Source organism: Maylandia zebra, linkage group LG4 (assembly GCF_041146795.1).
Source record: "Maylandia zebra isolate NMK-2024a linkage group LG4, Mzebra_GT3a, whole genome shotgun sequence".
NCBI classification, from domain to species: domain Eukaryota; kingdom Metazoa; phylum Chordata; class Actinopteri; order Cichliformes; family Cichlidae; genus Maylandia; species Maylandia zebra.
Window position 1 is genome coordinate 31,090,077 of NC_135170.1, and position 27,664 is coordinate 31,117,740.

At 40.6% G+C, this 27,664-nt stretch overlaps 1 protein-coding gene across 1 annotated transcript; it reads left to right on the top strand.

Moving 5' to 3' along the window:
• Nucleotides 1-27,664, top strand: ngfra (nerve growth factor receptor a (TNFR superfamily, member 16)). The gene is made up of 6 exons (XM_004552416.3): nucleotides 1-426; nucleotides 3,112-3,274; nucleotides 10,047-10,406; nucleotides 16,563-16,803; nucleotides 18,382-18,596; nucleotides 23,948-27,664. Exons 1-6 carry the CDS (start codon nucleotides 388-390, stop codon nucleotides 23,998-24,000), a joined length of 1,071 nt encoding a protein of 356 aa, XP_004552473.3. The 5' UTR covers nucleotides 1-387; the 3' UTR covers nucleotides 24,001-27,664.

The window sequence follows — 27,664 nt, forward strand, 5'->3', positions numbered from 1 at the left end:
AGAGGAGCAGGTTGCACTGCAGGAGCATCAGGAGTAATAAAGTGGAGGGTGGACGTGGCCCTCTCCTCTTTTCGCCTGCCTCCTCCGCAGTGCACTTGCAGTACTCCGGACAGGACGGTCTCCTGCACCTCCTCCTCCGCCTCGTCTTCACTCTGTGTGCTGGTGCGTTAGTGTGTAAGTAGTGGCGCTGCTGAGGAGGTGCACCTACACTTGCAACTGACTCCGGTCCAGAGGTCCCGGACAGACGCGCGATGGTGCGGACTCATTGATAAAATCCGTGCCGCTGGAATTAAAATGAGCACTTCTGCTGAGCGGCTCTCCTCATACACATAGCTCTGCTTTCTCTGCACAACACCTCTTTTATGTGACTCCGGCTGACGAATCAGGATGACTTCTACCTTATCGCTGGTCATTTCATGCTCTTTGGTAAGTAGTCTGTGCAGTAAGTGACTGCAGCAGTACCCTGCTTCTTTAATGCTGTCATTCTTTAAATGGAGTTTCAGTGACCCGATGGACTTTTTCATTTCACTTTTTCATTTTTTCAGGGATTTCCTTTCACTGTGACGTCTCAATAATGATTCCCTCAGTAACATGCCATCTGAAGCTGAAATTGTTTCCCACTTTGCAAATCTGTGCTGTTGCTGCTCCTGTTGGGACTTTCGTGGTGACTTTTTCTTGACCATTGTGTGGCATTTATAATCCGTTTTGAGAAATTTCTGTCATATCTTTGTAAATATGTATTTTATTGCTGTTGTGAGGCAAGCAGTAAGTCGTTTATCTGGTTAAACGTGACACGCGGGTGCTGCATGTAGCTACATGTCAACTCATTTGATTATGACTTTGTGGACAGACCAGTTGATGTTCAGCTGTGCGCGCACCCACCAACCCACCCACCCACACACGCACGCACGCACGCAAGCACGCACATACGTTCCCCTAAATGCGCACTTGTACCTCCCTTTTGGTTTTCACGCATGGGAGAAAAAGTTCAGAAGCACTGCTGGAATTATGTTTATGGAAAATATCTTCGATATCTTCTTCACCCTGGGTCACATGCATCCACCAGAAGCTTCTGGTGGATGCTTTGACCTAGAGTTTAATACCTGTAATGAGTTTATAATAATGTTTTGTCAAAATGTTTACTCTTTAGGGTATTTTGGCCATATTTGGGGTGTTAAATGAAAACCAGAGAAAGATGCTTGAATGTTCATGCAAAAATGTGGATTTTTTTGTTTTTGCTTAAAATCATATCATTCTTAAAATTAAAGTACTGATTATAGGAAAAAGGTTGATTATAGGAGATGGTGGTAATAAAGCCAGAAGCAGAGGTCACATCCTCCCAGCACTCTGTTAAGTGCACAGCAGCTGGTCTTATTGGGCTGTGTGGCTCAGTCATCATGTGAACAGCCCTGGATGTGAGTGGACACTCTGTTATGACAGCTGGTTTAAAGAGTGGTGACGGTCGGATGCACTTTGGTAGAATTAAATTTAGAAATAAACTCTCAAATTGACCATGAAATTGAAGTGGGAGCAAACCAAGCATATCATAGCTGCGTCACTGTACATTTTTATTAATATGTGTATGCATATTCCTGCTGCCCATTTCACTGTATTTGTCATTAATCTGTGTTTTAGCTGAGTGAAATTCCTGTGAGACGTAAAAGGAAGGGGAGAGCAGTTAGAGACATGAATCCATCCCCTGTAAGAAGGAATGTCTTTTATGGTTTTGGGATCCACCCAAGTTTCATTTTTGCAGACTCAAAGTCTGATAATTTACTCTCACAGATGCAGAAATTTGTGCAAAAACGTTGAGATAACAGGCTGTAAAGTCAGGAAAAATGATTAGGAAGAGGAATGCACCTTGAGAGCAAAAAGTGGAGTGACAGATAGGGGGAAATATTGAGCAAGAGAAGTCGGAATGAGAGAAAGAGAGAGAGCGGTGCTAGCTGCTCAGTACATCTGTTTCTGAATGAAAGCAGGGACAGTAGAGAAGGGGGGGGGGCAAGGAAGGATGACAGAGAGAAAGACAGAAAAAAGACTGAATTGATGTCTCAGCAAATGTGAATTAAGTGGAAATGAGCTTTTGCTCGTTACATAATAAAAGCCACAGGACATGAAAGTGACTCAGTATAACGCTTTTCTTTGTTCGCCAACGTCTGGGTATGAATTCTTTTCATTTTGCATTGTTGTACACACACCAGCGGAACAAGCCTCAGTTCTTTTGCGAGTAAAGCTGCATGGAATTTATATCAGAGAGGACTGAGGGAAATGCAACACAGAGGAGGTGATAATGGGGGAGGATGGGGCATTACCAGACAGGATATTAGTGACAAAAAATTTGTGCATTCATGAAAGAAACACCATAAAAAGCATTTAGAGTGCAGAGACCACATGATTAAATGTGGTGCTTAAATATGCAAAGAAACAAGACTTTAGAATTAATTCATGACCTCAGCTGCTGACTCACACGAGTGAACTTTTTTTTTTTTAATCTGGGGCCTATCTCCCATTTATTGTTAAAAGTCTCCACAGTGTAAACTTTCACCTTCAAACTTAATAAAAAAATGAACCTCCATCATGTAGACCAATTTGAGTAAAGGATGGATTTACACATTCATGTTATGGTTGAGGGAGGTTAGTGAGAGGAAATGCACTTTTACAATTTATAAAGTCCTCACAAGTGTAGAAATACAAGTGCTTGTGCGCATGTGCCAGAGGAGATCGGAAGCAGAGGCTGACATTCACAACAACTTTCACCTTTAGACAGTAATTAGGACAGGCATGTGTATAATGTCGTGCACCCATGATTTTATGCTTACTGCCCTGGCTGGAGCATGTCATAAGTTTACTATTAGAGCTGATGTGCCTTTAGGGGAGCTATTAGGACAGTTTAGACGACTGCCTTGTTTAAAGTGTGTCTAATGTAGGCGGAGACAACATGATTTATGATGAATCCCAATGGCAGTTAGAGTTAAGGAACAGGTTGGACACCTGGCAGTAATTTTCATCAATTTGCTTTGCCTTGCACGCCACAGCGGTCCTGCGCAGCACGTTTGTCTATGTGTGAAAGTTTGCTCTCCGATTTACTGTGCCGGTGTCCCGGTGTGCCAGGTGGCAGCGGTGCTGGCCTCCAAGACGGAGCGGGCTGTGCTTCTCTCCTGCGAATCTCGCCAGTTCACCAGGAATGGAGAATGCTGCATTGAGTGTCCACCTGGAGAGGGAGTGTTGAAGAAATGCGGCGTTACTCAGACCGTCTGCACTCAGTGTTTGGACAGTGAGTATTGTATTACTGTTATTATTGTGCATGCAATTAAAAATGAATAGAGTAATCAAATCAAAGTTACAAAGCAAGTTTCTCTGATGTTGGTTAATATATCATTATTTGGTGAAATGTTTGTTTTTTGCTTTAGGTTAAATCCTAGAATAGATGTGTGGAGAGTGAGGCTGCATATCCACTAATTAACACTTTTTTAACATTTACAGCTTTCAACTTGATTAAATACTGTGCAAACGCTCTACCAATGGCTTGCTATTATTTATGGCTGCAAAACACACAAGAGCCAAGGGGATTTTTTTTCTCATTTACATGAGCCAAAAGCATTTTTTTTCCTAACTGTAAAAATAGATTTTTTTCATTTCCACTAGGAAAACACATTTTTTTTTACTGATCAATAGGCAACAATGCATAAACCAAGCAAATTTCAAAATATTGTATTAAAAGATAACACTTTTGAAACCATTTTGTGATATTTACGGAATTTTGTGTTGCCTTTCCTATTTGTGGCCCTGAAACTTTCCGCCTAAACAAAGCTCAACAACAATGAGTCTTACCGCAACCAAAATACAACCACAAACCACACAAAGAGTTTTCATATAAGTGCAGAGTGGTTCTAATAAAGCAGGTCGAACATGTTTTTTTTTTTTAATCACGGGCATTAAGCAACCAACTCTTAAATCTTTGCATTATAGAACTTTAGGATGCAAAAAACCTGACTCTACTTCTTGTAAGGCCAATGTAAGAGGATTAAAATAAATCCAGAAACAAATCAAACACAGTATATACACATATAAACTCACGCACAGCTGCAAAACTGAATGTGATTACCAACATAGACACATGTGATCAACAAAAACTTTTAACAATTGCATCATCTTTATTTACACATGCCATTCATATTTGGGGGTCTCAAGATCCAAACTAAAAACAAAGATTTTCAAAGCCAGAAATACTGTTATTGACCAATTTGTATAAACTGTATGATCTGTCTCTATCAAGTTACCCCCAAATAATGCAGGAGTTCATCAGTTTGATGCTTGTAAGTGGGTCCAAATGTGTTCATTTAAAGCTCAGCTGAGGCTGTAAACCATTAGGGACTTGCTCTATGCTTTCCCAGAGTTGGGAATGGTTCCAACTTCGCAACAACACAAAGAAGAAAATAAGATTTTTGCATTTTGTCGTAGCAGTTCTCTTGTTCTGTAGCTCTGTCAGCATGCAAAGTAAAGGTCTCGAGTGTCACTGCGTAGTTCAACAAAAGCTGCAGAACTGTTTAACACTGACTTGTGGCGTGAATCCATTATGGCAACATGTGCTGAAAAATCCTTTCATAAACAAGAAGTGCTGAGCAAAAGTCTTTTAACATCAAAATCTTCCCATGTGCTAAACAGAACCCTCCAAAATATCAACTGGATGCCATTACGAGGGAGATGATTAAATTGTGGAGGAATGATTACGGACTGGCAGGAATACTTTTTATCCACAGAGAATTCAAGTCTTGGACTTGTGAATTTGTTTGCATAACAAATTGCAAATCTCTGAGCCACATTATGTTATTTAAGCATCTCAAGTCGGTCTAATTTCAATCCTTTGAAGTTTTTTGCCTTGGGTATCTCAAGAGCTGCAGTTGTTGGTGCAAGAACAGGGAGCCAGTTTTCTACATGTAGAGCAAAACAGTGCCACAGGCTGAAAAAACCCCGGGTAAGATACAATGAGTCAATTTCATATAAACCTACTGTGTCAAAGCAAAGGAAGAGGCATGAATTTGACAAAAATGGGCTGATGTGCAAAAGTAAAAGTGAAAATTTTTATGATTTTCCATCAGCGCTGTTGAAAATCCAGATTAAGAATTAATATTATAAATATTAGTTAACATTGAAAAACGCATCTGATAACTTGGAATGACTAAGTGGTGTCTGGAGTCTGAGGATAAGCGCGCTGCTATTTCATGGGCGTCTGGACTTTATCACTGCTTTGACGTCGTCTTGCACACCATATTCCTTTTCATATTGCTACAGCAAACAGTGGCAGATGATGTGTAGATGCTAAACCACAGCTCTACTTTCCTATAATGTGGGCTGGCTCTCTTGACTGTATTTCTGAATAGACGTTGTTTCATTCTCTCCCTCATCCCCAACTCCTCTACACCAATTCTTGTCGTGTCTCCCTTCATCTCCTGTTCTCACTTTTCTCAGCCAGCATGCCGCCCCCCTCCCCCCTCCCCCTTCCTGTTGCTATGACTCATCGTCTGTATTAGCGGATAAAATGGTATTAGAGAGCCAGGCACCAAAGGGCACGATCTGCTCATTTATCATGCATACTGTTACATCAGTGCATCTTTACCAATTTGATCCAGCTAATTAAACCATATTGAAAAGCCTATTGTGCCTCTAACAGCGAACAATTATCTTGCTTTGCAATACAGGAACAGTATTCACCACTGATAAACACTCAACAATTAACCTCAAATACCCAGGAGGTTAAATTCAATTTCCGGTGCAAATGCATTTTTATACTTCTCTGCATTGTTTTTGTTTCAGCAATTTAAATATTAATGCACCTGAAACCCCCCAGGAGCACAGTCGCTAAAATAAGGCTGAGTGGCGTTTATATACAAGCAAAGGTTAGAGGCTAAAACAGCGACCTTACTCGAAAAATGAATGCTATAAATACATTTTCTAAAGTGCAGATATGAATAATTGAGAAGTAAAATCCAACACATCCATTTCCTGTTTCACGGTAAATAAGGGCAAATCTGTATTCACCTCGACCCCCTTTAATATCCCACTTCCTGTATCCCACTTCTACTCCTCCACCTACCAATGGTCTCCCCGGTCCCAGCTCGGGACGAGTGCCAGCATCAGCAGCAATAAAATATTTATCAGTCTCCTTCACTTTCACTGCTGTCATGGGAGATAAGACAACCAGACTTGCCTCACTTAGTAAGCCATTCAAAGGTGCTTGAATGCAATATGTGGGGCAAAACCCCAGGAGTCAATGTGGAAGAGCCCTGCTGGCCAACTGGACTGGGACTCACTGGAAATTAAAGGAAAATTCAAATCATGGAATGTCTGGGGACGGCTGAAGCAGAGCATCAAGTTTCTTTTAACTTTGGATAAAGAAAGGGAAAATGGAGATTTTCTCCTGGCTGGTCTTCTCTGGCTGTAGCAGATGTATCAGATGAAGATAGTTCCCTACATAACACCCTAAAAAAAGTGACATTAGTACGGGATGCAAGAGCGGACATTGATTGCTAAATTATATTTTGCCTAATTTGGTCTTCCTTTTAATAGCTCTGGTTAATAATATTCCCTCTATGTTTGAAACACCTGTTTTAAATCTCGGGGAAGCGGAAGTGGTCCAAAGAAGCAGGGTGATAATTACAGACAGAAACGATTTGTGTTCAAAAAGCCAAATAAAGCCGTCACGCAACTTTCCAAATGTTGATAATTTATCCTCAGTCAGCAGAGGGTCAGCGTTTTGGGTAGCGTCTAAGCAGAAACACGGTACTTTCTGTGAAGGGTAGGAAATGTCCAGCATTGCTCATGGTCACACCTAAAGTGCTGATTGTGAACATCATCAAATAGCCTCAATGCCATCGAGAACTACATTATTGATGACACTAATGGGGCTGAAACACATCAGCGTTAGATGAGGGGGGTGGTCCTCCTGGGCTGAAGTGGCACAATTTAAGTGCATCGCGCCCCCATTCACGACCACATTTCCCTTTACCCGCAACCACCTTTATAGCCAAACACGGTGACACTAAACGCTGATGTGTGCTCATCAGATCTCAGCTGGGGACAATTAGAAAGAAGGCCATATTTGATTAAAGAATGCACTCTCACCTGATGGCCTTTAACTTTCTTCCTTTCTTCTTTCCACATGAAAGCGCTGACGCATGCACCGCAGACACACGCCCACACACATCTCTTCTGACAGTTCCTGCTGAACACTCGCTGCATATGGTCACATTTAGGCATGTTTACGCACAAGAACTGCAAAGGGGACTCATGCATGCGAGTTAAAATTAGCGAGGAAGCCTGTTCGCAGCGGGATAATTGAAATGAATGAGGAGGGGAGGTTTACTGGTTGAGCCTGACTGAAATCAAAACAAAGGTTTCAACCTCACAAATTCAAATGATTATTTACTTTGGAGGTCTGGTGTTTGTCTGTGTCTGGATCATTCAGTTAGTGTCACCCTCCTGTATCACTTCTGCCTGCAAACAGTAATAAGAGCAAAGGGTGATGACAGACTCACCCTTAAAGAAAAAGCACAGGATTTGATGCTGTCTAAAAGGAAACTGAACGCACATACATCCCTGCTTGCCTCATTTCCCGTGACCCTTTCTCCTCCTACTTGTACACCAGCCCTTCCTCAACACTAGAATATGTTCTTTTTGGGGGGGTTTGGGACCACCCTCACAGACTGCTTATAGTTGTGCTGCGTCAAACAATCTAGAGAATCATTCGAGCGAATCAAGCGACTGCTCACGCAGAGCTTGTTGATCATTCTACCTGTGTCTATATCATTACTTCCATCTGCTCCGCTCAGTCTGCTTGTATAATGTGACAGGTCTCATAGTCGGCCTCTTAGCAGCGCTGCTGTTTACAAGGTGTTTAGAGCTTCAATTGGTGCCAGTGTTTACTTGCCGGAGCCGCTTACAACGTAAAAGCAAGCGCTGGGACATTGCTGCAGGGTTTTTCACACTGACAATATGTTGTTTCTCAACACGACACCCGCTAAGCAATTCCTGTGAAAAACACATATTCCGAAGCATATGGATATGCAGATAAGAGCTCTGCAAGTCCCAGACATCCACACAGGCATGTGGCTTTATTTATAGTTCTGCCATTCCCAATGATTTATTTCCCTTCAAGACAAACAGCACGGAGATGGCGAGGAGATTTTGAAGAGTGTAAACTTGCTACGTGCTCCATTTTTGTGAAATTCATAGTAAAACGAGCAATGTCTGGTGTTAATTAAGCAGTTTATAAAGCTGCATTCTTGTCGCAAAATCTCATGTTGTGAAACCTTTATTCCAAACAGCTTTGTACCCATTGAATGTTGTGTACAACACAACAGTCTTTGTGGTGTTTTTGCAGCTCTCTCAAGGTGACCGCTCTTATATTATACACACACACACACACACACACACACACACACACACACACACACACACACACACACACACACAAGGTATTTGAAAAACAGTGACACTGCCTCTGTAATGAATGTGAGCTTTAGTGTCGCCCCCCACCCCTGTCGGCATTTCTACTATACTCTCAACTCATTCAACTGCTAAAGCACACTCATAGGGCACACAAACACTCTCGCTTTCACATTGTATGCATAATTCAGCAGGCATCCAATTATATCTGAAAATAAGTCTATATGAAAATGCAATATTAATAGATTACTTTGTGCCCCGAGGAACTCTCAGTGTAAGAATAAGCTAATTTGAGGTCATCATTTCCTCAGTCATGAACTCTCCCAAATCCTCCCGACTCCAAATAGCACAGAAGAACAAATCTGAAGAGCTTGGAGTAATTCAAAGGCAGCCAGTAATAAGTCACCACAGCTTTTACCTCATTTCTCTGATAACACTACTGTGGTCTGATATGTTTTTTTCTCCCTTTGCACACAACTCACAACAAAAACTTATACAGTGAAATGTGCCTTAAACTCAAGGTTTTTTGCACACACACACATACCCTGTGAAGGTTTAGCAAACATATGACACAAACCAGAAATAACATGTGTTTTATATAGATGATGCTACTACTCAGTCCGCCAGTTTACACACTCTTACTTCAGGCAGATCAAGCTATCCTACTGAACAGTATCTGCTTCTTATGTTGTTTGGTACCTTGCAGTTAGACGTTTATGCCTATTATCAGCATTTGTGATGATGGTTATTATTTAGTCTTACTTCAGTTACAAAAAGCTTAAATAAAGGCGGGAGTTACATTGGATCATTAATGTAACTCCTGGAAGTGTTTGCCAATTTACATTAAAAAAAAATCCAACCTTGGTAATAAAGTGTTATTTTCTCTGGGTTGTCTTTATCTGTCTGAAGCAACTTGGTAAGAACTCAATGCGCCTTTTGCGATACATTACTGGGTAGTTCAAATAGAACAGTTTTTGACTGTAGCGCAATTCAAATTCCATATCTGTATTTCTCCCTCACCTCATGGTGTTATCCTTGAAATCAAGGAAGATCAGCAAGGAAAAGAAACAGGAGGTCAAGTTTTAAACATACGACTGCAGCCTTACATTATGTTATGATATATTCAATTATGATATGGCAATTAAAAATTCTATTTGTGCTTTTAGATCAGTTTATATCATGACCAGGTAACAAAAGTATCTTAATTTACTTAAGTCAGTGATGATGACTTTTAAAGACAGGCTTTCAGTGGAAGGATGTGGATGCACCTGCATTTCACTCCCCGTGTATGACTGAGATTAAAGCAGTTTACTCAGCACAGCACAAACACTCTGGGATCAATATCATAATGAGCACAGCAGGCTTTTGACTCGCTCCCCAACAAGAGCACCTTTCTTGTCCCGAAGCACAAATCACTAAAGAGCCCAGTGGATCAATGTGTCCTTCCTTTTAATGAATGTGCAGTAAACATGATTAATGTCATTATACTCACTGTTTTTCTCCCTGTTTATCTCCTCACATTTCCTTCTCTCTTCATCTTCTAATCTCTTTTATTTTTTTACTCATCTCCATTCCTTTCAAACCTTTCCTCTAATGTGTAGGCGAGACCTTCTCTGAGAACTACAGTCATACAGAGGAGTGCAAGACATGCACTCAGTGCACCGGGTTGATGCGGATGGAGACGCCATGCACCGACTCCAACGATGCCAAATGCATTTGTAACTATAACTATTTCTTCAACACTGTAACTGGCCGTTGTGAGCAGTGTACGGTATGCCCTTTGGGACAGGGCGTGTACTCCCACTGTGATCACGATCACGATACGGTGTGTGAGGAATGTGTCGACGAAACCTTCTCTGACGAGGAAAACTCCCTCGAACCCTGCCTGCCCTGCACCATCTGTGATGAAAACGAAACACAACAAGCTAATTGCACGCCAACCAGTGACACTGTCTGCTACAGTAAGTCTGCACTGCACGCTCTGCACACTCACGTTGGTTTCATATAGTTGAATTTTTTTTAAAGGATATTTTTTCACCTTTGAACGAAACCAAGGTAAAAACGAACCAAGATGGTTTCTATGCCAAACATATCAGGGGTAAAAGTCCGTTTAAAAAGTTAGAAGCTCCACACTAAAACTGCACAGTAGCTACAAGTAATTTTAAAACAGCATCATATATGTCTCAGTCACATTTTGCACAAATCAGCAGGGGTAACTTCCACATGTGTGGGAACAAACGTGGTCAGAGGTCATCCCTGGTCTGATTTTTAAATAGCAGGATGCTCAAAGTTTTAGCATTAAAAGGTCAAAGTTTGCTGCAGTGTCAACAAAGGGACAATGAATAATCGTCTCGACCACAAAACAGAAGCTCAGAATGTCAGAGCTAAGTCAAGCTCCTTGTACCAAAGGAAGCTATAAATTCGCTTGGGTTAGACAAGGCGTGAAATTGACCTCATCAGGGGGCCGCAAAGTTCAAATCTATGGGGTAAAATGTCTTCGCTGGTATTGCTCTCGATTTCCTGTATGAAAAAATGTTCTTCTGCATTATCTTATGGGAAAGCATGCTTGAACCAGTGAGGCAATTTTGAATAAATGCTTCAAAGAATGATCATAATAGATGGAACACTGCCTAAAGGCCTACTAATCTCTTGTGCACATTATCAATGTATTGAAAAATGTTTATGTATAAATTTTGGTATTCAGCAAGGAGCTGTAATAATCCCCTTTTAAACGTTGAGAGGGTTGAGATTTCATGGCCTCAAACACTGGTGGTGGCAGGTGGATATACCAAGTTAATGAGCCTCAGAAATTTGTCAAGCCCATGTTGTAGTAGAGAGGATGACTTGAAGCTTCTTATAATAGATTCTAATGGCAAAAAAGACAATGGAGAAATGAACTGGAGGGAGAAAAAGCAGGAATAATGACTCTAAACATACATAACAACTTTTATATGAGCGCCACATTTAGCATTTTATTATTAATTGATCAGTAAGATAATTTTTTACACCATTCAAATTATGGTCTATTTTTTATATTGTTTGCCACCATGATAAAATGATAAAGAAATCAGACAGATTAATTGCTATTTTCAAAACTAATTAATTAGCTAAAAACTACAATTTTTAAAAAATTAAAATTTAGACTTTAGTTTTAGTTGCCTGAATAATGCATTGGCTCATCTCAAAAATATATATGGTCCAGGCATATAATCTACTTCCACTTGGAATTTCAAAGTAATGCCTACCATTAGCCTGGCCTGTCCAAAAATATCTGCTGTCCCGTAGGCCACAATGCAGCCTTTTGCTGCCCATTTAGCGCCCACCCAAGCAGATCAACTGTGACCCGCCTTGTCCTGAGTGATGGTACTGCAGCAGCAGTAACGGTGGGGACTGGAGATGGCATGATATGTGACTGTTTGAAAAATAATAGCACCAGTGGGCCTGCGGGTAATGGCTGCAGTCACATGCGGTCATGATGATGCTTGCTGACCTTACATGGTGGTCTTTGATACTGTGCATACAGTAAGCTTGGTATGACAAAGGAGAAAGTGCCTTACTGGCAATTTTTACAGGAGGAATTTTTATATTTTATTCTTATCCCGCTGCCTTATTTTTATACAGTAAATAAGATGTGATTAAAGCATTTTAAAGTTCCCAGATCTTCATATCCAGCTGTCACCAAGTGTCAATTACATGATACAATGACAGAGTCAGAAAGAGAAAGAGAGGGCTGCCGCATATGTGCTGTGCTGGTATTCTATGCAGAGGGGTCGATATCAGTCCAGGGATTTCTTCTACTTGTGCTCAGGTTTCGCTGAGTGACCTCTATGAGCACCCACACTTGACTACAGTATGCACACACACACACACACACACACACACACACACACACACACACACACACACACACACACATGCAAGCTTAGTCGTCTCCAACTTCAGACACACAAATGTTTTATATGAGCATCCCGAATCAATACAACTGATAGCAGGCTAACATGACGCGCGCACACTCTTCCCCTGCCAAGTGTGATTTTATTCCTACGTTTTTCATTAAAGACGCTGCACATGCGTGAACCTTTTTGATCTGAAGCTGTAAACACCTCCGCCACATTTTTATCGAAGACCTTTGATCCTGTTGGCCTTGAGATAGCTTTTCCAAAAGGTGTTGTCCGGCCTCCAGTTGAGCAGGTTTGCATTAAACGTGAAATGCTGAGCATCTGTTTGACAGCTTTTCCAAGAGAAGCGGAGTGAAAGATTAAAAACACAGATAAAGCAGACTTCTTTGCTCTTTTTTACCCCACGCTCATCACCTTCTCTCCTCCCCCTCTTTCTATCTCTTCCCACAGTGGCCCTCAAGTGGCTCGGTAAGCGGAGTGGTGGAAGTTGGCCAGTGTGCATTCAGTGCCTCCACTGCTGCAGTATAATTACTCCTGCTAATCAGAGCACTTTACAGCAGCTCCTCTGTTCATCTGTACCCCCTCCTCCGTCTCTCCTAACACTCTGCCTCTCTGTCTATCCTCCCCTCTACTCTTCCTATTAACCCCCCCTCACAGAAGACAGAGCGCTCACTTGAATAGTTCGTAGTACGTGTGCGTATGATAGATGTGTGCACGGCAGGCAATTGAGATAGAAGCTGAGCTGAGACAGAGGGAGAGTGTTTGGTGGCTGATAAAGAGGTCATTGTGCGTGTTCTGCGCCTGATAGTTGCTCATCTCCACCCTGAACTGGCAGCAGTCAAGACATCAACCACTGCTCAAGACCCTGGGGTTAACTTCACCATAAAGACCTCAATGGCTCATAAAAATTCAATCTTTTTTTTTTCTCCCCTTTTGGTCCACACCCCACTAATAAACACATCTCCCTGAACACACAGGCCCACGCTCATAAAATCCAGGGTTAGTTTTATTTAGCGTCACGATTGTTTTAAACCCTCTGCTCCGAAAATTAAATTGTTAAAGTTCCACTGCTGCCTTTAAGCTCCTGCTCTGTTCCAGTTAGTGTATGCAGCCTCTGCAGGCTTATATTTGTCCTTTGGTCTACAGCCAGAGTTTTTTTTTCTTCAACCTATAGAAATGAGAGCATGAAGGAGTCACAATAAAGATGTAGCACACTGTACTTTATGTGTTGAGTCAGAGTTATGCAAAGGATGCTCCCAGGAGAGCTGTCGTCTTGGCTCGGAAAGAGATAAACGATTTACAGCAAATCCTAGGTGAGACTCGTACTGTAAGCATACATCTGCATATAGGGAGCACTGATTGCACCAAAGCGTACTTACAGAAGAGTGACATGATTTAAAAGCCAGTGTGAAGACAAACGTGTAGGGATTGCAACTTATTTGACAAACTGTATATAAGCCTAGACCATCTGCACACTTTCACACCTTCCATTCAAAATGTGCTCTATTTGTGAGCTCAGGTTGCATTGCTAATACCATTAGCCATCCCTGCATTAGCCGGATGATGTATGGCAGAGCTTAGGAAACCTGACTACATCCCAGGAAAGGTCAAGAAATGCATGTAATACAAACACCCATGTTCCACTCCCTCCTTTTAGACAGATCCCAATCAATAGTGCCGCTTTAAATAGGTCTCCGCATTATTTCTGTTTCTAAGTATGGCTCTGTTGTGCTCTGTTTTTCTGTCCCACGAAATATTTTTTCTGCTTTTTCAGCAACCCAATACCCTTACGACAGAACTGCCCCGCCACAGTCATGCAGAAAGACAGACCAACGTGGACTCTTAATGACAAACAGAAAAAAAGTCCAGACAAATTGCCCATCAAGATGCAAATGAACTATTAAAAGAATCATCTGTATGTAATATATGCAACAAATCACCATGAAGAAACCTGAGTATTTGCTATATCAGAAGAAATAGGACAGCTATTGGCTGTCATGGTCCACTGAATATCTTTTTCGTGTTGTTAACATCAGCGGTCACAGCAATCATGTGGTGTGGTTTTCCTTCCATTACTAGTCTTGTCTGGAAGATTGTTCCCTTACTCAATATCCAACATTCATATAATACAGAATATAAATGACATGACACTGATACATTCGAACCATGCATTTAAAGTACGAGCTAGAGGGGAGGTGGGCTGCAAAGTAGCTTGTAGATGTGTTAGCAGGAAAGTTGACCCTAGTTTTTTGGTGGAGCCTTCAAATGAGTGATTTGCCAAAGACGTGTGAAACAGAGTACCAGCTGACTGACGGTCACCTGTTGGAGTTTTTTTTTCTTTTTAGGTTAAATATAACTATGCCATTAGAATAAATTCTATTTAGGGGGCGCTAGCGAGCCAGCAATGGAGTAGGACGTGTTTCTGAAGGCTCCCGCTAACCGAGTTTCAGAATAAATTCTATTTAAATTTTAATTGAATTCTTTATATATAATTATTATTTAAAAAGGATGTTATATCTGATTTTAAATACACCATGTTTAAAGGTTATATTGTACTTATTGATAAAAGCTTAGAACACAGAAATATAATACGTGGAAACCAGATAGCAGCCCTAAAAAAATCATAACATCTGTAAAGAGGGGACACCGAAAGTATTTCGGATTGAGTGTCCCGGTGTTTGGCCATGAAGGAAACCCCAGGAGTCTCCACAGGGTTAATCCTGCAAGTGCAAGACAAAGCTAATGAGGCGCAGCCTGAGGTTCTGGTGGGAATTACTGGCTCAGATCTGAACCAGGCTGCACAACTCCGTCCCCACTCTGCTGTTGTGCTCAGAGGGGTCTTAGATTTGCCTGGACAGACCTCTTACTTGGCCTGCTCGACCACACTTTGACAGAAGGCATAATCTGTAACCTTCTCTGCAGAGCTTTTCTGTCATCTAACAGAATCGCTGCTTTGTAACTTGCAGAACTTTTCAAAACAAATGCATAATATGACAGGAGTGTTGGAGAGATATGATGGATGCATTGTTTTTTCAGAAGAAGCAATGCCATGGAGCTGCTGCAAAATGGAAAATTACATTGAAATAATTAATGGAGCTCACAACGAAAGAGGAAATAGGACAATTTATGAAAATTACTTCTTTACAGACATAGCTATGATAGAAACCAGACCCGTCCAGTAGCACAGTGCTCTTCTCGCTTCTCTGGCCTCAACAAAGGCTAAACTCAATATGATGACCTCGCTAAAACCCCAGACTTTGTTCAGCTAGAAACCATATGGCCTCAATGTTGTGCAGTGCGCAAAGATCACACAGATGGAGATGTGGCGAGGGGAGACCTGGCATGTAAGGCCCAAACTTGGTGTGGGGAAAGCTGAGTGTGTAGTGGGTGGTGGATATTTACCCCCTTAGTTAAAGAGCATTCCTTCTTTCTGCACAGAGCAACTCAGGAAGAACCCATCTGTCTATCAGAAACAGCTGCTACATGAGTGCAGCACGCCAGACATCTGCTTGGGGACTTGGTGACTTGTTTGATTATGGTATATGCACGGGAATATACAATGAAATTAATACATTAAGGTGTTGATTTATACACAGGAAGTGAATAAAGTTTATATGTATATTATACTATATACTTCTATGACTTCTTGGTTCTCAGAGAACTTATCTCTATTTTTGTAATGTTTGGATTTTTCCTTTTTTAGACAGTAATGGATGAATAAAAAGATTTTCCCAGAAGTTTTCATACAGTACTCCCCTTAACATTACAAGCAGGGCAAAATTTTCCAGTGCTTTGGTTTATGATAAACTATATATAGCAACAACAAGTGGTGTTGCTGTGAAACTAAAATGGTGAACGCTGTACAGAAAGCTGGTAAAAGTCTCCATGCTGCCACTGGCACAGCCTCCTCAAAATATTGAGCTCAGAGTGCATCATGTTAACTTCTGAAAATCCTGTCAGCAATGATGCAGTGGAACCAACTTAAAACAAAAGGGCAGTTCTAGTGAAAAGTTTACCTACATTCATCACGGACATGAATGCCATGGTAATTTGGAGCTTCCATGCAGTACACAGTCAGAGACAGAAATAAATATTTTTTTCGCCTGCAATGTGGACAGAATTTAATTGTGCTCTATTTCTATAGCTGTATATAAGCAGTTTAAATAACATGTTTCCTGTCTCATAAATGCTCCTGTCTCTCTGTTTTCTTCCTTATAGATCCTAGTTTACCTACCGATGTCATTCCTACCTCCGATTTGGATATATCTTCATCCTCCCTCCCTGATCCCTTCCTTCCTGATGCCTCCTACAGCCCACTGCCAGGAGGAGAAACGACTACGTCCAGCGCTGGTTCTCCTCGCTTCCTCGGTCACGGCCTCAATGAAAACCTCATACCTATCTACTGCTCTATCCTGGCTGCCATGGTGGTGGGTCTTGCCGCTTATCTCATCTTTAGGAGGTCAGTTTGTGAAGAGAAATAATTAAAAGCAACTCTATGGTCAAGGATATTGGCTCATTTGGGTTTTACAACTTATTCAAAAATATTGCCTGGTGTAGAATGAGTGAACAACGATGGTGGTCTGGATGTTGCTTGGAGCGACATCTGCCCCAGGCAACATCTGGTTGAAAAGTAGTAGTAAGGTGGCTGGTCGAATATTAATTCCAGTTGTGGTTGAAGAGGCTTTAAGCCATTTGTGCTAAAACACACCATAACAAAAAAACCCCAAACTCAGTTCTTAATACTTCAGAGAGCTGTCTCTCTTTTGCTCTCTCTCTCTCACACACACACACACACACACACGCGCGCACACACACACACACACACGCACACACACACACGTTAGTTAGGACGTGCAACCACACATGCAAGCACTCAGACAGACAGATACAAACCCAGGCTATAACACATTTGAAGCAAGTAAACAAGCTCATTAAGGGCATTGATTGTTTGAAAAGTGCCGACCAGAGGAAATTTGAGTGCCAGATTTATCAGCACAGTCACGCACACATCTGGTTAATAACCTCATGTACTTGTTGACATGCATAGACAGACTGTAAATTACATGAATTTCTTTAACACCCAGTATTTTATAAGAAGAGGTGTTTACTGTACTGTACCACTAAATACCTCATGAATATTTAAATTACTGATTCACATTACTTTATCTTCTACAAGAAGAACACTTTGTTGTATTTCTTTTTTATAGTATTTTGTATATTTATTTTATTTAGTGTTTCTTTTTCTTGTAGTTGTATTCATAACACTAATTATAATTCTGCTTTCTAAGATTCTAGTACAAAATATAACTATGCAGTTTACAGTGATAATGATGACCCATAGCATTTTCTGAAGAAATACAAGTGAAAGTTACTCCATTCTAGCAGCTGGCTGTTGAATTTGAAAGTGGAAGCGACAGCTGTGAATGGATATCTATAAGGTGTTAGAAGCTGTAGCTAGTTAGCTAACTAATGCATTGCAACGAACTGATTTAAAATGCTGTCTCCATCTGGACTTTATAATGTCGATCACACTAAATGTTTGTGGCAAAATCTTTGTGTAATTCACAAATAAGAAACAGAAATAGATGGAAATGGAAATATTCTTTTTGTATAGGACTGTGGAGCTAGTTAGTCCATTAATTCTGAGGATGATGTAAAATATGAAATATAGTTTACTAATTTGTCATTTTAAGGTTTTTGATTTAGAATGATCTTAAATACTAAATGTGTTTAGCTAATATATCCAGTAAAGTGGGCAGAGCAGCTGGGATCTTCGGGTGATATTTTTAGGGTTCTAGCATTGTCGTAGTTCTTTCAGCATAATAAGTAATGTTGTTGCAACTTTCATCATTGCAACTGAATCATCACTTATAATTTTGTACATTCAATAGTTTTGTTTTTGTGTTTCTGGTTTTAGAAATGCTTAAAAAAAGCCAAAGAAAAGTAATACTTTAATGAAAGAAGATTTGTTTTAGTTTAAAACCATGACTGTATCTTTATCGCACTGGATCTTATCTGATGTGCTACTTTTCCACAGGTGGAATAGCTGCAAACAGAACAAACAGGCAGCTAATAACCGTGGAGCTACAAACAACCAGATGGTGACGCCGGAAGGAGAGAAGTTGCACAGTGACAGCGGGATCTCAGTGGACAGTCAGAGTCTGCAGGAGCAGCAGCAGCAGCAGCAACAGCAGCAGGCCCAGGCTGAAGTCCAGCCTCAGCCTTCGCACTCTCATACACAGGAACAGATAGGTAGGCTCAAACCCTAATCCCAGCTTTTCAGTCTTTCCGTTTGATAAATGGGTATTTAAATATCCAAAATGCTTTATCTTTCATCTTTCTGTCCTCTCTTGCTTATTGCAAATCAATTTCCCAGTTCCATGAAAGCATAAAGTGGAAATTGCGTGACCGTGTTCTAATAAAATGATAAGCCTGATGGGAGCTAAGGTGCTTCGCTCCATGAAAACCTGGCCTCTCATCACAGAAACTTAGACTCATCCCAGACTAAATACATTTTTCCTTCACGTGGTATTACTTTCGGTGCCAAGGAAAGTCTACCTCGATTAAATCAAGATATTCTACTGAGATTTTATCAATGTGTGTAGTGGTGTTTTTTGAGCATTGTGCAAGCTTTTCTCTCAGAGGGAAGACACATTTCTGCGGGATTGAGATCAAAAGCAGTATATCACCTAACAGCGGGACTAAAATCTACATTTAGCTGCCAAAGGCAGGTAGGTGAGGCCAAGTCTTACAGGTATTCACGATGCATTAGACTCAAGGAATGCACAGACTACGGCTCTGTAGGAAACCTGCCGTCAAAACAAGGTGAAAATTTTCAGTGTTGACAGAATTTTGACACAGATTCCATCTCAGTCAGTACATTGGAGGAATGTATAGACTGGGTATGTAACTGTATATGTATGATCTGTATTTGACTTTACCACTACTCCTCCATATATTTGTCTCTGGGGACTTGGGAAGTGTTTCTGGTGTAGGTCTTTAGGACAGATTGTGCAATGCAGACATGAAAGCCAGACAACATCTAAAAGGTTTGTTTGGAAGATGAACTCAATAAATGATGTCTGGCTTAGAACCAACATTATGCACTTTACTAATCTATTATAAAGCAATTTACCATGTCCTTAATTTACTTCTTGTAATGCAGTGCATTAAGATGGAGAAACGCAGAGATGAACTTTTTTGTGTGTGTGTTTTTGTTTGTCTGAGATATCTGCCATTACTGTTAATATAGATATATTAAGATAACTCCGAGTATACATTTTTTTTCTAGTGCTTTGCCATTTTTGTCTGCAAGCCAGAATTTCTGTGCTTCCTACTAAAGGCATAAATATTGTTAAAATTTTTTGTTTGTTTTAAATAAAGAGCTGTGACATTTTCAAAATTAGCTGGGAACTTTAGATTGTAGGGAATGTTACTGGATCAGGAAAAATCTGTGCATTTTGGGGACTAACTTGCAGATTTATATATGTTAAAGCAGCATTAATGTGTATGTTGAAATGTGTTTTGGATTGTTGGGAACAGCAGTACTTTTTAGCAAATTCATTATCAAGCTTTGGATGTAAAGACAATGTTTTACAGGATCAATATGTTAGAGGGATTTGATCACAATAGCTACCCCCCCCAAAATGCCAGTATCATCCCTTAACCAGTACAAGAAATATAAATGCAAACATTGAATTATTACTATATTTGAGCCCAGTTATCTCAAATTATACCAGTCTTTTATGACCATCTAATTCTCCTTTTAAATCAATATAAGATCAGGTGATTTCATTCGCTGCATAGCACTGAATATATAAACGCGAAGAATGAGGCTCGGTGAGAATTGTCACTGAATGTCTGGAAAAAAAGAGCCTTGGAGGATAAAAGTAAGTGCTCCAGGAATGTGAAGTGGCCTCTGCACAACACTGAGCCATCCATCGTCCTTCAATTCTCAAATAGCACTTACAAAATGAAACCAGCTTTTTTACTTGATTTATACATATAAGACTGAGTTTTTTCCTCTACTGAAGAGGTCTTAAGTTCACTCGTGATCTTGTTTTCAGTTGTTCTCGCTTGTCCTGTTCTTTCTCAGGGTTTTATTTTTCCCTTCCAAAGCATATTGTGTAAAGATTAAGAAATTGTTATAATAAGGATAATAGTATGCGAAGACAAACAACTGACAAATCCTTGCTTCTACAATCCGAACCACTGTGTCTGGTCTAGGATACCCATTACATTCTAATGAGGCCTGGAAAAAGCTCATTTTGTTCTTGTGTTTTGTTTGAGTACCTCTTTTCATTCTTCCACTCAACAAATGTGAAGCCCGCTGTATGTCAAAGAAAAGAAAGGAATTTCTTTTGGAGGCAAAGTTTGGCATTGGTTCATTGAGAGGATGACTGCCTGCTTAACACTGTCACCTCTTTAACGGACTGGCTCATTAGCAGGTGTTACGAGATGGGATCCAGGCCTGGGCTCCAAATCTGATGTAGTATCAGTGTTTAGCACGTGCTAATTGGCATTACCACCGTCTGTCGGTGCGGAAGCCATTAAAAAGGCAGCAAATGTGCTTGTGCAGGGGGTTGTGTGCTCTTACACAACCAACTGGGACTTTAAAAAAAGCAAAGGAGTGAGAATATGCGCCATAAATCCATGATAATCGCAGGGGGTTTCCTGTTTCCACTGAACCATAGTTAACTGGTAGCTAAAGTAATGGGAACAGCTTCAGTCAAAACAAGTCAAAGAGGCTTTTAAAACCAGAAACCGAGCACTGAAAATGTCCCCTCGCTTTGACTGACACACTCAATGAGGGTATTCCCTGCATGATTCACTGGTGAGGGGTGAGACCTCCAAGATGAAGGGTCCTCAGCCTCATTTCTGTCTGCTCATCTGAATTGAAAAGAACCATCTCATCTGTGCAGCACCCCTCCCTGAACTCTCCCTCGCTTACTGCCTGCTTCCCCCTATGAATTGTGCAGATTGTATGTGTTTAAAATTTAAACGAGACCTCATTGCCCAACAAACTGAGTCAAAGCAGGTGTCAGTCAAAAAATATTTAAAGGATTGTCAGAGTCATTGGAAAAAACAAAAGACCTGATGATGAAAGGTTAGAAATTTTAATGTCAAAACTGACCTAAAATAACACTGTAGCAAATGTACAGTCCCAGATTTATGCTGCTTAATCTTCCTATGAAAGCCACTGACAGAAGGTTTGCTGAAAACGCAGAGGGACGACAGTCTTTATTGCATCACTACAGTCCACCTCCATCATGGGGTTTACATGTGGGATTGCGTTTGAGAGCCCACGGTACCTGCAGAATCTCAGCAGTACATTCTTTACTCTGTAACATTATACAGCTGAAAGTTACAGTAATAATGCAGCTGAGTCATGTTACAAATCACTAATGCAATTTCTGCAGTACAAGAGGGATGACTCATAACTGGTTGTCATCCTCCCACATTAGCAAGTTTGCAAAAACTTCTCTGGGTGGAAGTATTCTCACTGCTGTTGTTATCTGAATAATGAGCATAGAAGTAGGCAGCAGACACCCCGCGTGAAATAAGTATGTATTTGGTGCACAGTAGAGCTGCAATGAGTCGACTAACTGATTAAATTATTCTAAACTACTTTAATAATTGGTTAAGTGGTTTGATTACCCTGAAGATGTTGGTTTAACAAATCAACACACTTGATGGTATCAACAAGGATTTAGGCTGTTTTTTCCCCCAAAGCCAGAGTCTTATTATTTCATCTGTTTTTGTCAAATCCACAATCAAGGAGCAATTAGGTCTCGGAAATAAGTTCACAACTAAATTAAATATTCACCCTCTAATGTCCTGACTAATATTCAGCTTCCCTTTTTATCCCAGGATGTAGAAGCAAATTTCTGAAGTGCTGGGAACCTGGTGACTAGTTTTTTGAATTAGCCTCTGGGGACAACCACCAGCTGGGGCTTCCAGTGTAGAGAACAGGCATCTGGTGCAAGACTTGCTGCTCTGTAAACCAGTGATTCTTTACAAAGTCAGATACATTAAAAAAAAAAAAACTATAAAAATCTAAATTATGATCAGAGCCTAGCTTAAGGTTCAAGGTTGTATTTTGGCAAACGAGTTCACTCTATTGCTCCCACCATGTGCTGTTGTTGGCATTGTGCAAATGCACAATTGGGGTACAAATATCTTGCCCCATGACACAAGTGCATAAGCAGATAATTGATATAAAAAAAAAGACTATGGAGATTCATCAGCTTGGTACATGCTATCACAAATGCCTGATGACAAATAAAAATACAAAAAAGAGGGACCAGGCAAATTTAGCAAATAGGTTTATAATTTAGGAAGAAAAGACTGTGTTCATGCAGGGTTTAGTTAATCAAGTAAACACAAAAATATGTAGTATCCTTTTAAGTGCCCTAAAAATGAAAATGGATTTAAATGGAATAAAATGAGTTCTGAAATGAATATAAGTAGTGCTATTTGATAGTAAACTATCAAAAGAAAAACAGATATATATGTGAACATAGTAAAACACTGACTCTTAAACTTTTCCTTTGAGTTCTTGTGACAATCATGAAACCACAAATCACAATCACAATTGGCAAATTTCAAAGCTTAACAGTGGCTTTGGATCCAATCAGGATTCCCTGAATGTTCTGATTGGAAAAAAAAAGAGTCTGTAACAAGGCTTCGCTCTGATGGGGAGTTCACGTTTCAGAGTAGACCTGATTGAACTGGTTCAGTGAAAGACAGTTTGTATTGATTCTCGGAATGAGGTCGGACTTTATAAAACAGCCATGTGGCTATTATTATCAATGCTGCCTCTGAAATGAGGTGCATTGCCAGTTCAGAAACAGTTGGACTGAAGCAGAAGTGCAGGTGCAAGCCACTGTGTGTCTGTGTGCATGAACTTGTGCGTGATACAGATGGCTGGGCACTGGCCAGTGTCAGAGTCTTTCTGCTCTGTGTCACTGAGGATGCCTGTAGAGTGTCTGTTTAAGCAGAAGGAAGAGATGAGTGCTTTGGACTGCCGCTGGACATAATCAGAGTAGATGGAGAAAGGAAGCAGAAAAACTGGGTGTAGCGATCTTAGTGCTCTTAGTGCAGTATGATGTTTGGAAAAGGATTTTGTAGGAGGAGAGTGACACTATAGGTAGTCCCTTCTTCAAACTGTGTTGTACTGTAGTTCACTTTCACAAGTCTTCATTCCCAAGGTGTTTCCATGGTTTCCCTCAATCAGCTTTGTTTCCCATCCTCATGGAGCTAATGATCCAGTTTAACAAGCTTGAATGAGTGGATGACACCATAGGGCCCTCTACAGGGTAGTGTGTGATTATCCAGAGTTTTAGAGGTTTTACATGACTTATAGTAAGTAGTTTATTTTTTGGTGAATGGATAGTTATAACATTCGGGTGATTAGAAACATTTCCTCGTGATTAAGAAACTTTTTGAAGAAAATAGAACAAGGATCTTTCCAGTGCGAGACACAAGAAACAGTGTTGGTATGAGTGAAATTTCAAGATAATAAAAGAAGAGCTCTACAACTAAAAAACCCCCACCAGTGTCTTCTTTTCACAGCCTGACATATATCTTATCTTTTTCTGCAGTGGTTAGGGTGGATGGGGGTCCCCAGCCTGACTCGCCTCCCCCTGAAGTCTGAGGAGACGGAGGCCCAAGACAAGGAGAAGACAGTGGGGACTTAAACAGTGGACCAAAAGGAAGACAGGCGGCCACAGAATGTAAAAACTGACTCTGATTTATATCTGAAGCTGCCACAGAGCGACATTTCGACTGATAAGGACCTCCCAGCACCTTTGGGCCACACGCTGACTCTTCCTCCATGCACATACAGTGTGCCTGGACACAATCTCTTTGGCAATATCAACCAAAATCTGAACCCGTGTTACACAGATAGGTAGATATTTGCCAGTGCATCTTGTATTACCTGACTATTCCAGTATGACATGACATAATTCTCACTAGCTGCCAGTTTAGAACCTCCTATCCATCTCAAAGCTTTTCATTTACCTTTAAATTTTATGATCACTTGCAATGAAACATCTATGCCTGATAGGTAAATAGGTAGAAAGACACTTCATTATATTCCCTCTTTTTTCATGAGCATCGAAGAGACAAAGGGAGCTTGTCCGTCTCACATCTTGCTCTGTGGCGTCCCACTCTTGGATAATCCTCTGCCTCTCTCCACGAGATTCACTCTATTAGACCCCCACTGTCATCAGCGATACGAAAAGCAACAGGGGAGCCGTGAGTCACTCCCAACTTCTTCTGAAATTTCTTTCTCTTGTATCATTTAACCACAGATGCGTTTCATGTCATGTTGTCTTATAAAAAGTCTGCGTCATTGTTTGAGATTGGCTACGCCGACTGATGCGAGTGACTCATATTTGGAAAAAGAGGTTAACTGTTTTGTTTTGTTTTTGCCTCAGTGAGATGCTTCTTCCTGACTTTCTCTCACAAACTAACCTCCGTTACGGCACCTAAAAAGGATTGTGTTTCGGTAATTTCACGCTTTTAATTCAACATACGCAAATGTATATCTTCTGTTTATGGTGCGGTACTTTAATTTTGTGGCTTGAGCTACATGGCTGATTCAGCAGTGGTCCTCCACACTCCTCCGTGGAGCCTGGATGTGCAACATGAGAGGGAACGTCTCTGCATTGTGGAGCTCTGCTGACTCATTGCAATGAGTTAACATGCCTGATGGGAAGGGGAAGCCGTCTAATGAGCAACAAACTACGTCATCAGTGCTCATTAAACTGATGTTTAAATGAATCTGGGACACAAAATCAGCAACAAGGAATCCCATCTATAACAATTTACGCTTACTGAGTGGAAAATTGGGACAACCCTCAGAGGCACACTTTCATTTCATAATCTGCACAAGCAACTACATCTTCACATTCTCACTCTTGCAGTCTTTCATGCAGCTTTGTCTGAGTCTGATAAACAGTGTGGAGGTGCTAATGCTTTGCCGCTGGCACTCACATCAACACGGGACCCATTAGAGAGACATCCTGACAGGCAGGTAGTAATTACCTCAGGGTTTCAGCTTCATTTACCCTCTGCTCCACTCTCATTGGGATTAATGCTGTGGACAACAGAGGGGTGACTACGCCCTCGCTGAAGCCTCAACGCCACATTACAAATCCTTTATCCCACTCTGAGGCTGCTGACATTTACTACATTGGCTGGTGATATAAAAGCACTTAGTCCAGGCTCACATCTAAAGCTGGGTGACACCTTTTATCATGGAGGACCACTTTTATGCTGCCCCCCTCCTGTTGCCTAACGTAGCTGTAAAAGCAATTGACATAGATACCTTGCAAAAGATTGTAGCTGAGCTCACCTGCATTGCTTTAGCATTCATTCCTTCAGGGGCACGTATCATCTCAGGATCCCTCTTAATGTGGTGTGGATAAAATGATCAAGAGATCTTCAGAAAATTAGTGTGAATCATCTGTAAGTTGTGTAATAGACCTGCTAAGTAGACAAGTAAAGTAGCTAGAAAGACACGGGTTGATATAGATTCAGGATCTAGAAACAGAATCATTTAAAAGAATAGTTTGATTGCTTTTTTCACGAATATTTTGATGAGAAGATTGTTGCTAATGTCAGATCTGAACATTCAATATGATGCTCTCTGAGGCCGGTTAGCTTAGCTTAGAATTAATACTACAAAACGGGGGAAATGGTTAGCTCTGGTCAAAGGTACAAAATTCACCTACCTGTACCAAGTTCCCTAATAAACACATCACTTCACCTAGCTTCATACGAAACCTCACATGTAAGAGATGACACATGGCTTTTAAACGGGGATTATTTGTTATACCATTACCTATGGACAAGTGGATGTGTTTACTTGTTAGCAGAACTTGTCGAATTTAATGACCACCAGATAGGAAATGTCACACAGTGAGAAGAAGACAGAGAAAGTGAGTCATTATATCCCACATGCATCAATCACCTGGTCACCAACAGCTCAAGACAATTAAACTTTCTCTTCACTTGTGATCCATGAATCACTGCAGCATAATGAATGGAAGCAAATAAAACTCTGCTGTCCTTTGCTCACACCTCCTCAGCTGATGCGGTGCGGACATGTGACCACACACACATACAGACAGTGTATGATTCACTCCTCTATTGTAAGAGCCGGTATGAGTCATCCCGATCCTAGCTCTGGCAGTGACATTAAAGCAGACTCTGCTACAGTATGAGCGACCAGAGTGTTGACTTAACAGGAAAGTAAAAAAAAAGCCCTTACTCCACGACTGCATCCCCCTGAGGCCCAATCAGCCCTCCACCATTGAACTCATATACCCTGAACTGACTTATTCTGTGTTACTCTAACAGCTTGTAAAGTGAGACACACTGTAGGAATCTACAACCTGAATATAAACAGAAATATATGCAAGACCAATTCAAGGATAAGGTTTGAGTAGCCCTAAGTTTTTGTTGTAAATTGATTTTTCTTTTTTGTCTTTACATTTTCCTGTTTGTTTGTATGAATGAACAATATTACACTTTTGGAATCCGTATTTTTTCTAACTGATGTTATTTTGTAGCACTTATTAGACATAATATGAATGCACTCAAAGAGTGTACCACAGTTCAAGTGCCTGTGTACAGTGTCCAGTATCTTTGAGTTCAGATGTATGGCTAGTTTTCTTTTGCAGTTTTCCACTTATTTTGTGTTTTTTGTGTATTTTTAAAAATATTTTCAGAGCTAATGAAGGTTTCTAGTAAATCGAAGTCAGCACTATAGATGAACCTTGGAGACGCAAGCAAACTGTATAAACCTGGCACCAGTGTAAAGAGACTTACAGTACAAATAGGTTGCCAGTGAACACATACTATATGTTAACATGCTATAAATACTGGCAACTAACAGGGTCATGTAGCATTGCATAAACATGCCACCCAGGACTTCTACTCTTAAGCTCACACATACTATTTGTCAATAGAAATCAGCTCTACGGTACTGATTTTTTGCATGTACAGTAAGTTTTATCACAAACCTCCATCACAGAGGCAACAAGATATGTAATCTACAGTAAAATGAAGTCTATGGGGAGGTTCACTGTGATACTCTGTGATATTATTACTTGATACAGATAGATCAGGACTTGGTCCCAGTAAAGCTGAATGTCATCTGCAGTAACCTACTAATGTAAAATGCATTATGTAAATGTGAATTTCTTAGCGTTGATACAATACAGAAAAATACCCTAGAAAATGTATAAAAACAAAAATATGTGCAAGTGTAATGGACATCCATATTAAAATAAACAGATGTCATTGCA

What these genes read in the sequence shown, in the direction of transcription:
- ngfra (XM_004552416.3), top strand. Translation starts at nt 388, where the DNA reads ATGACTTCTACCTTATCGCTGGTCATTTCATGCTCTTTG. An exon ending in TGGTCATTTCATGCTCTTTG is followed by an intron (nt 427 to 3,111) that starts GTAAGTAGTCTG and finishes CCGGTGTGCCAG; the next exon opens with GTGGCAGCGGTGCTGGCCTC. An exon ending in CAGTGACACTGTCTGCTACA is followed by an intron (nt 10,407 to 16,562) that starts GTAAGTCTGCAC and finishes TCTTCCTTATAG; the next exon opens with ATCCTAGTTTACCTACCGAT.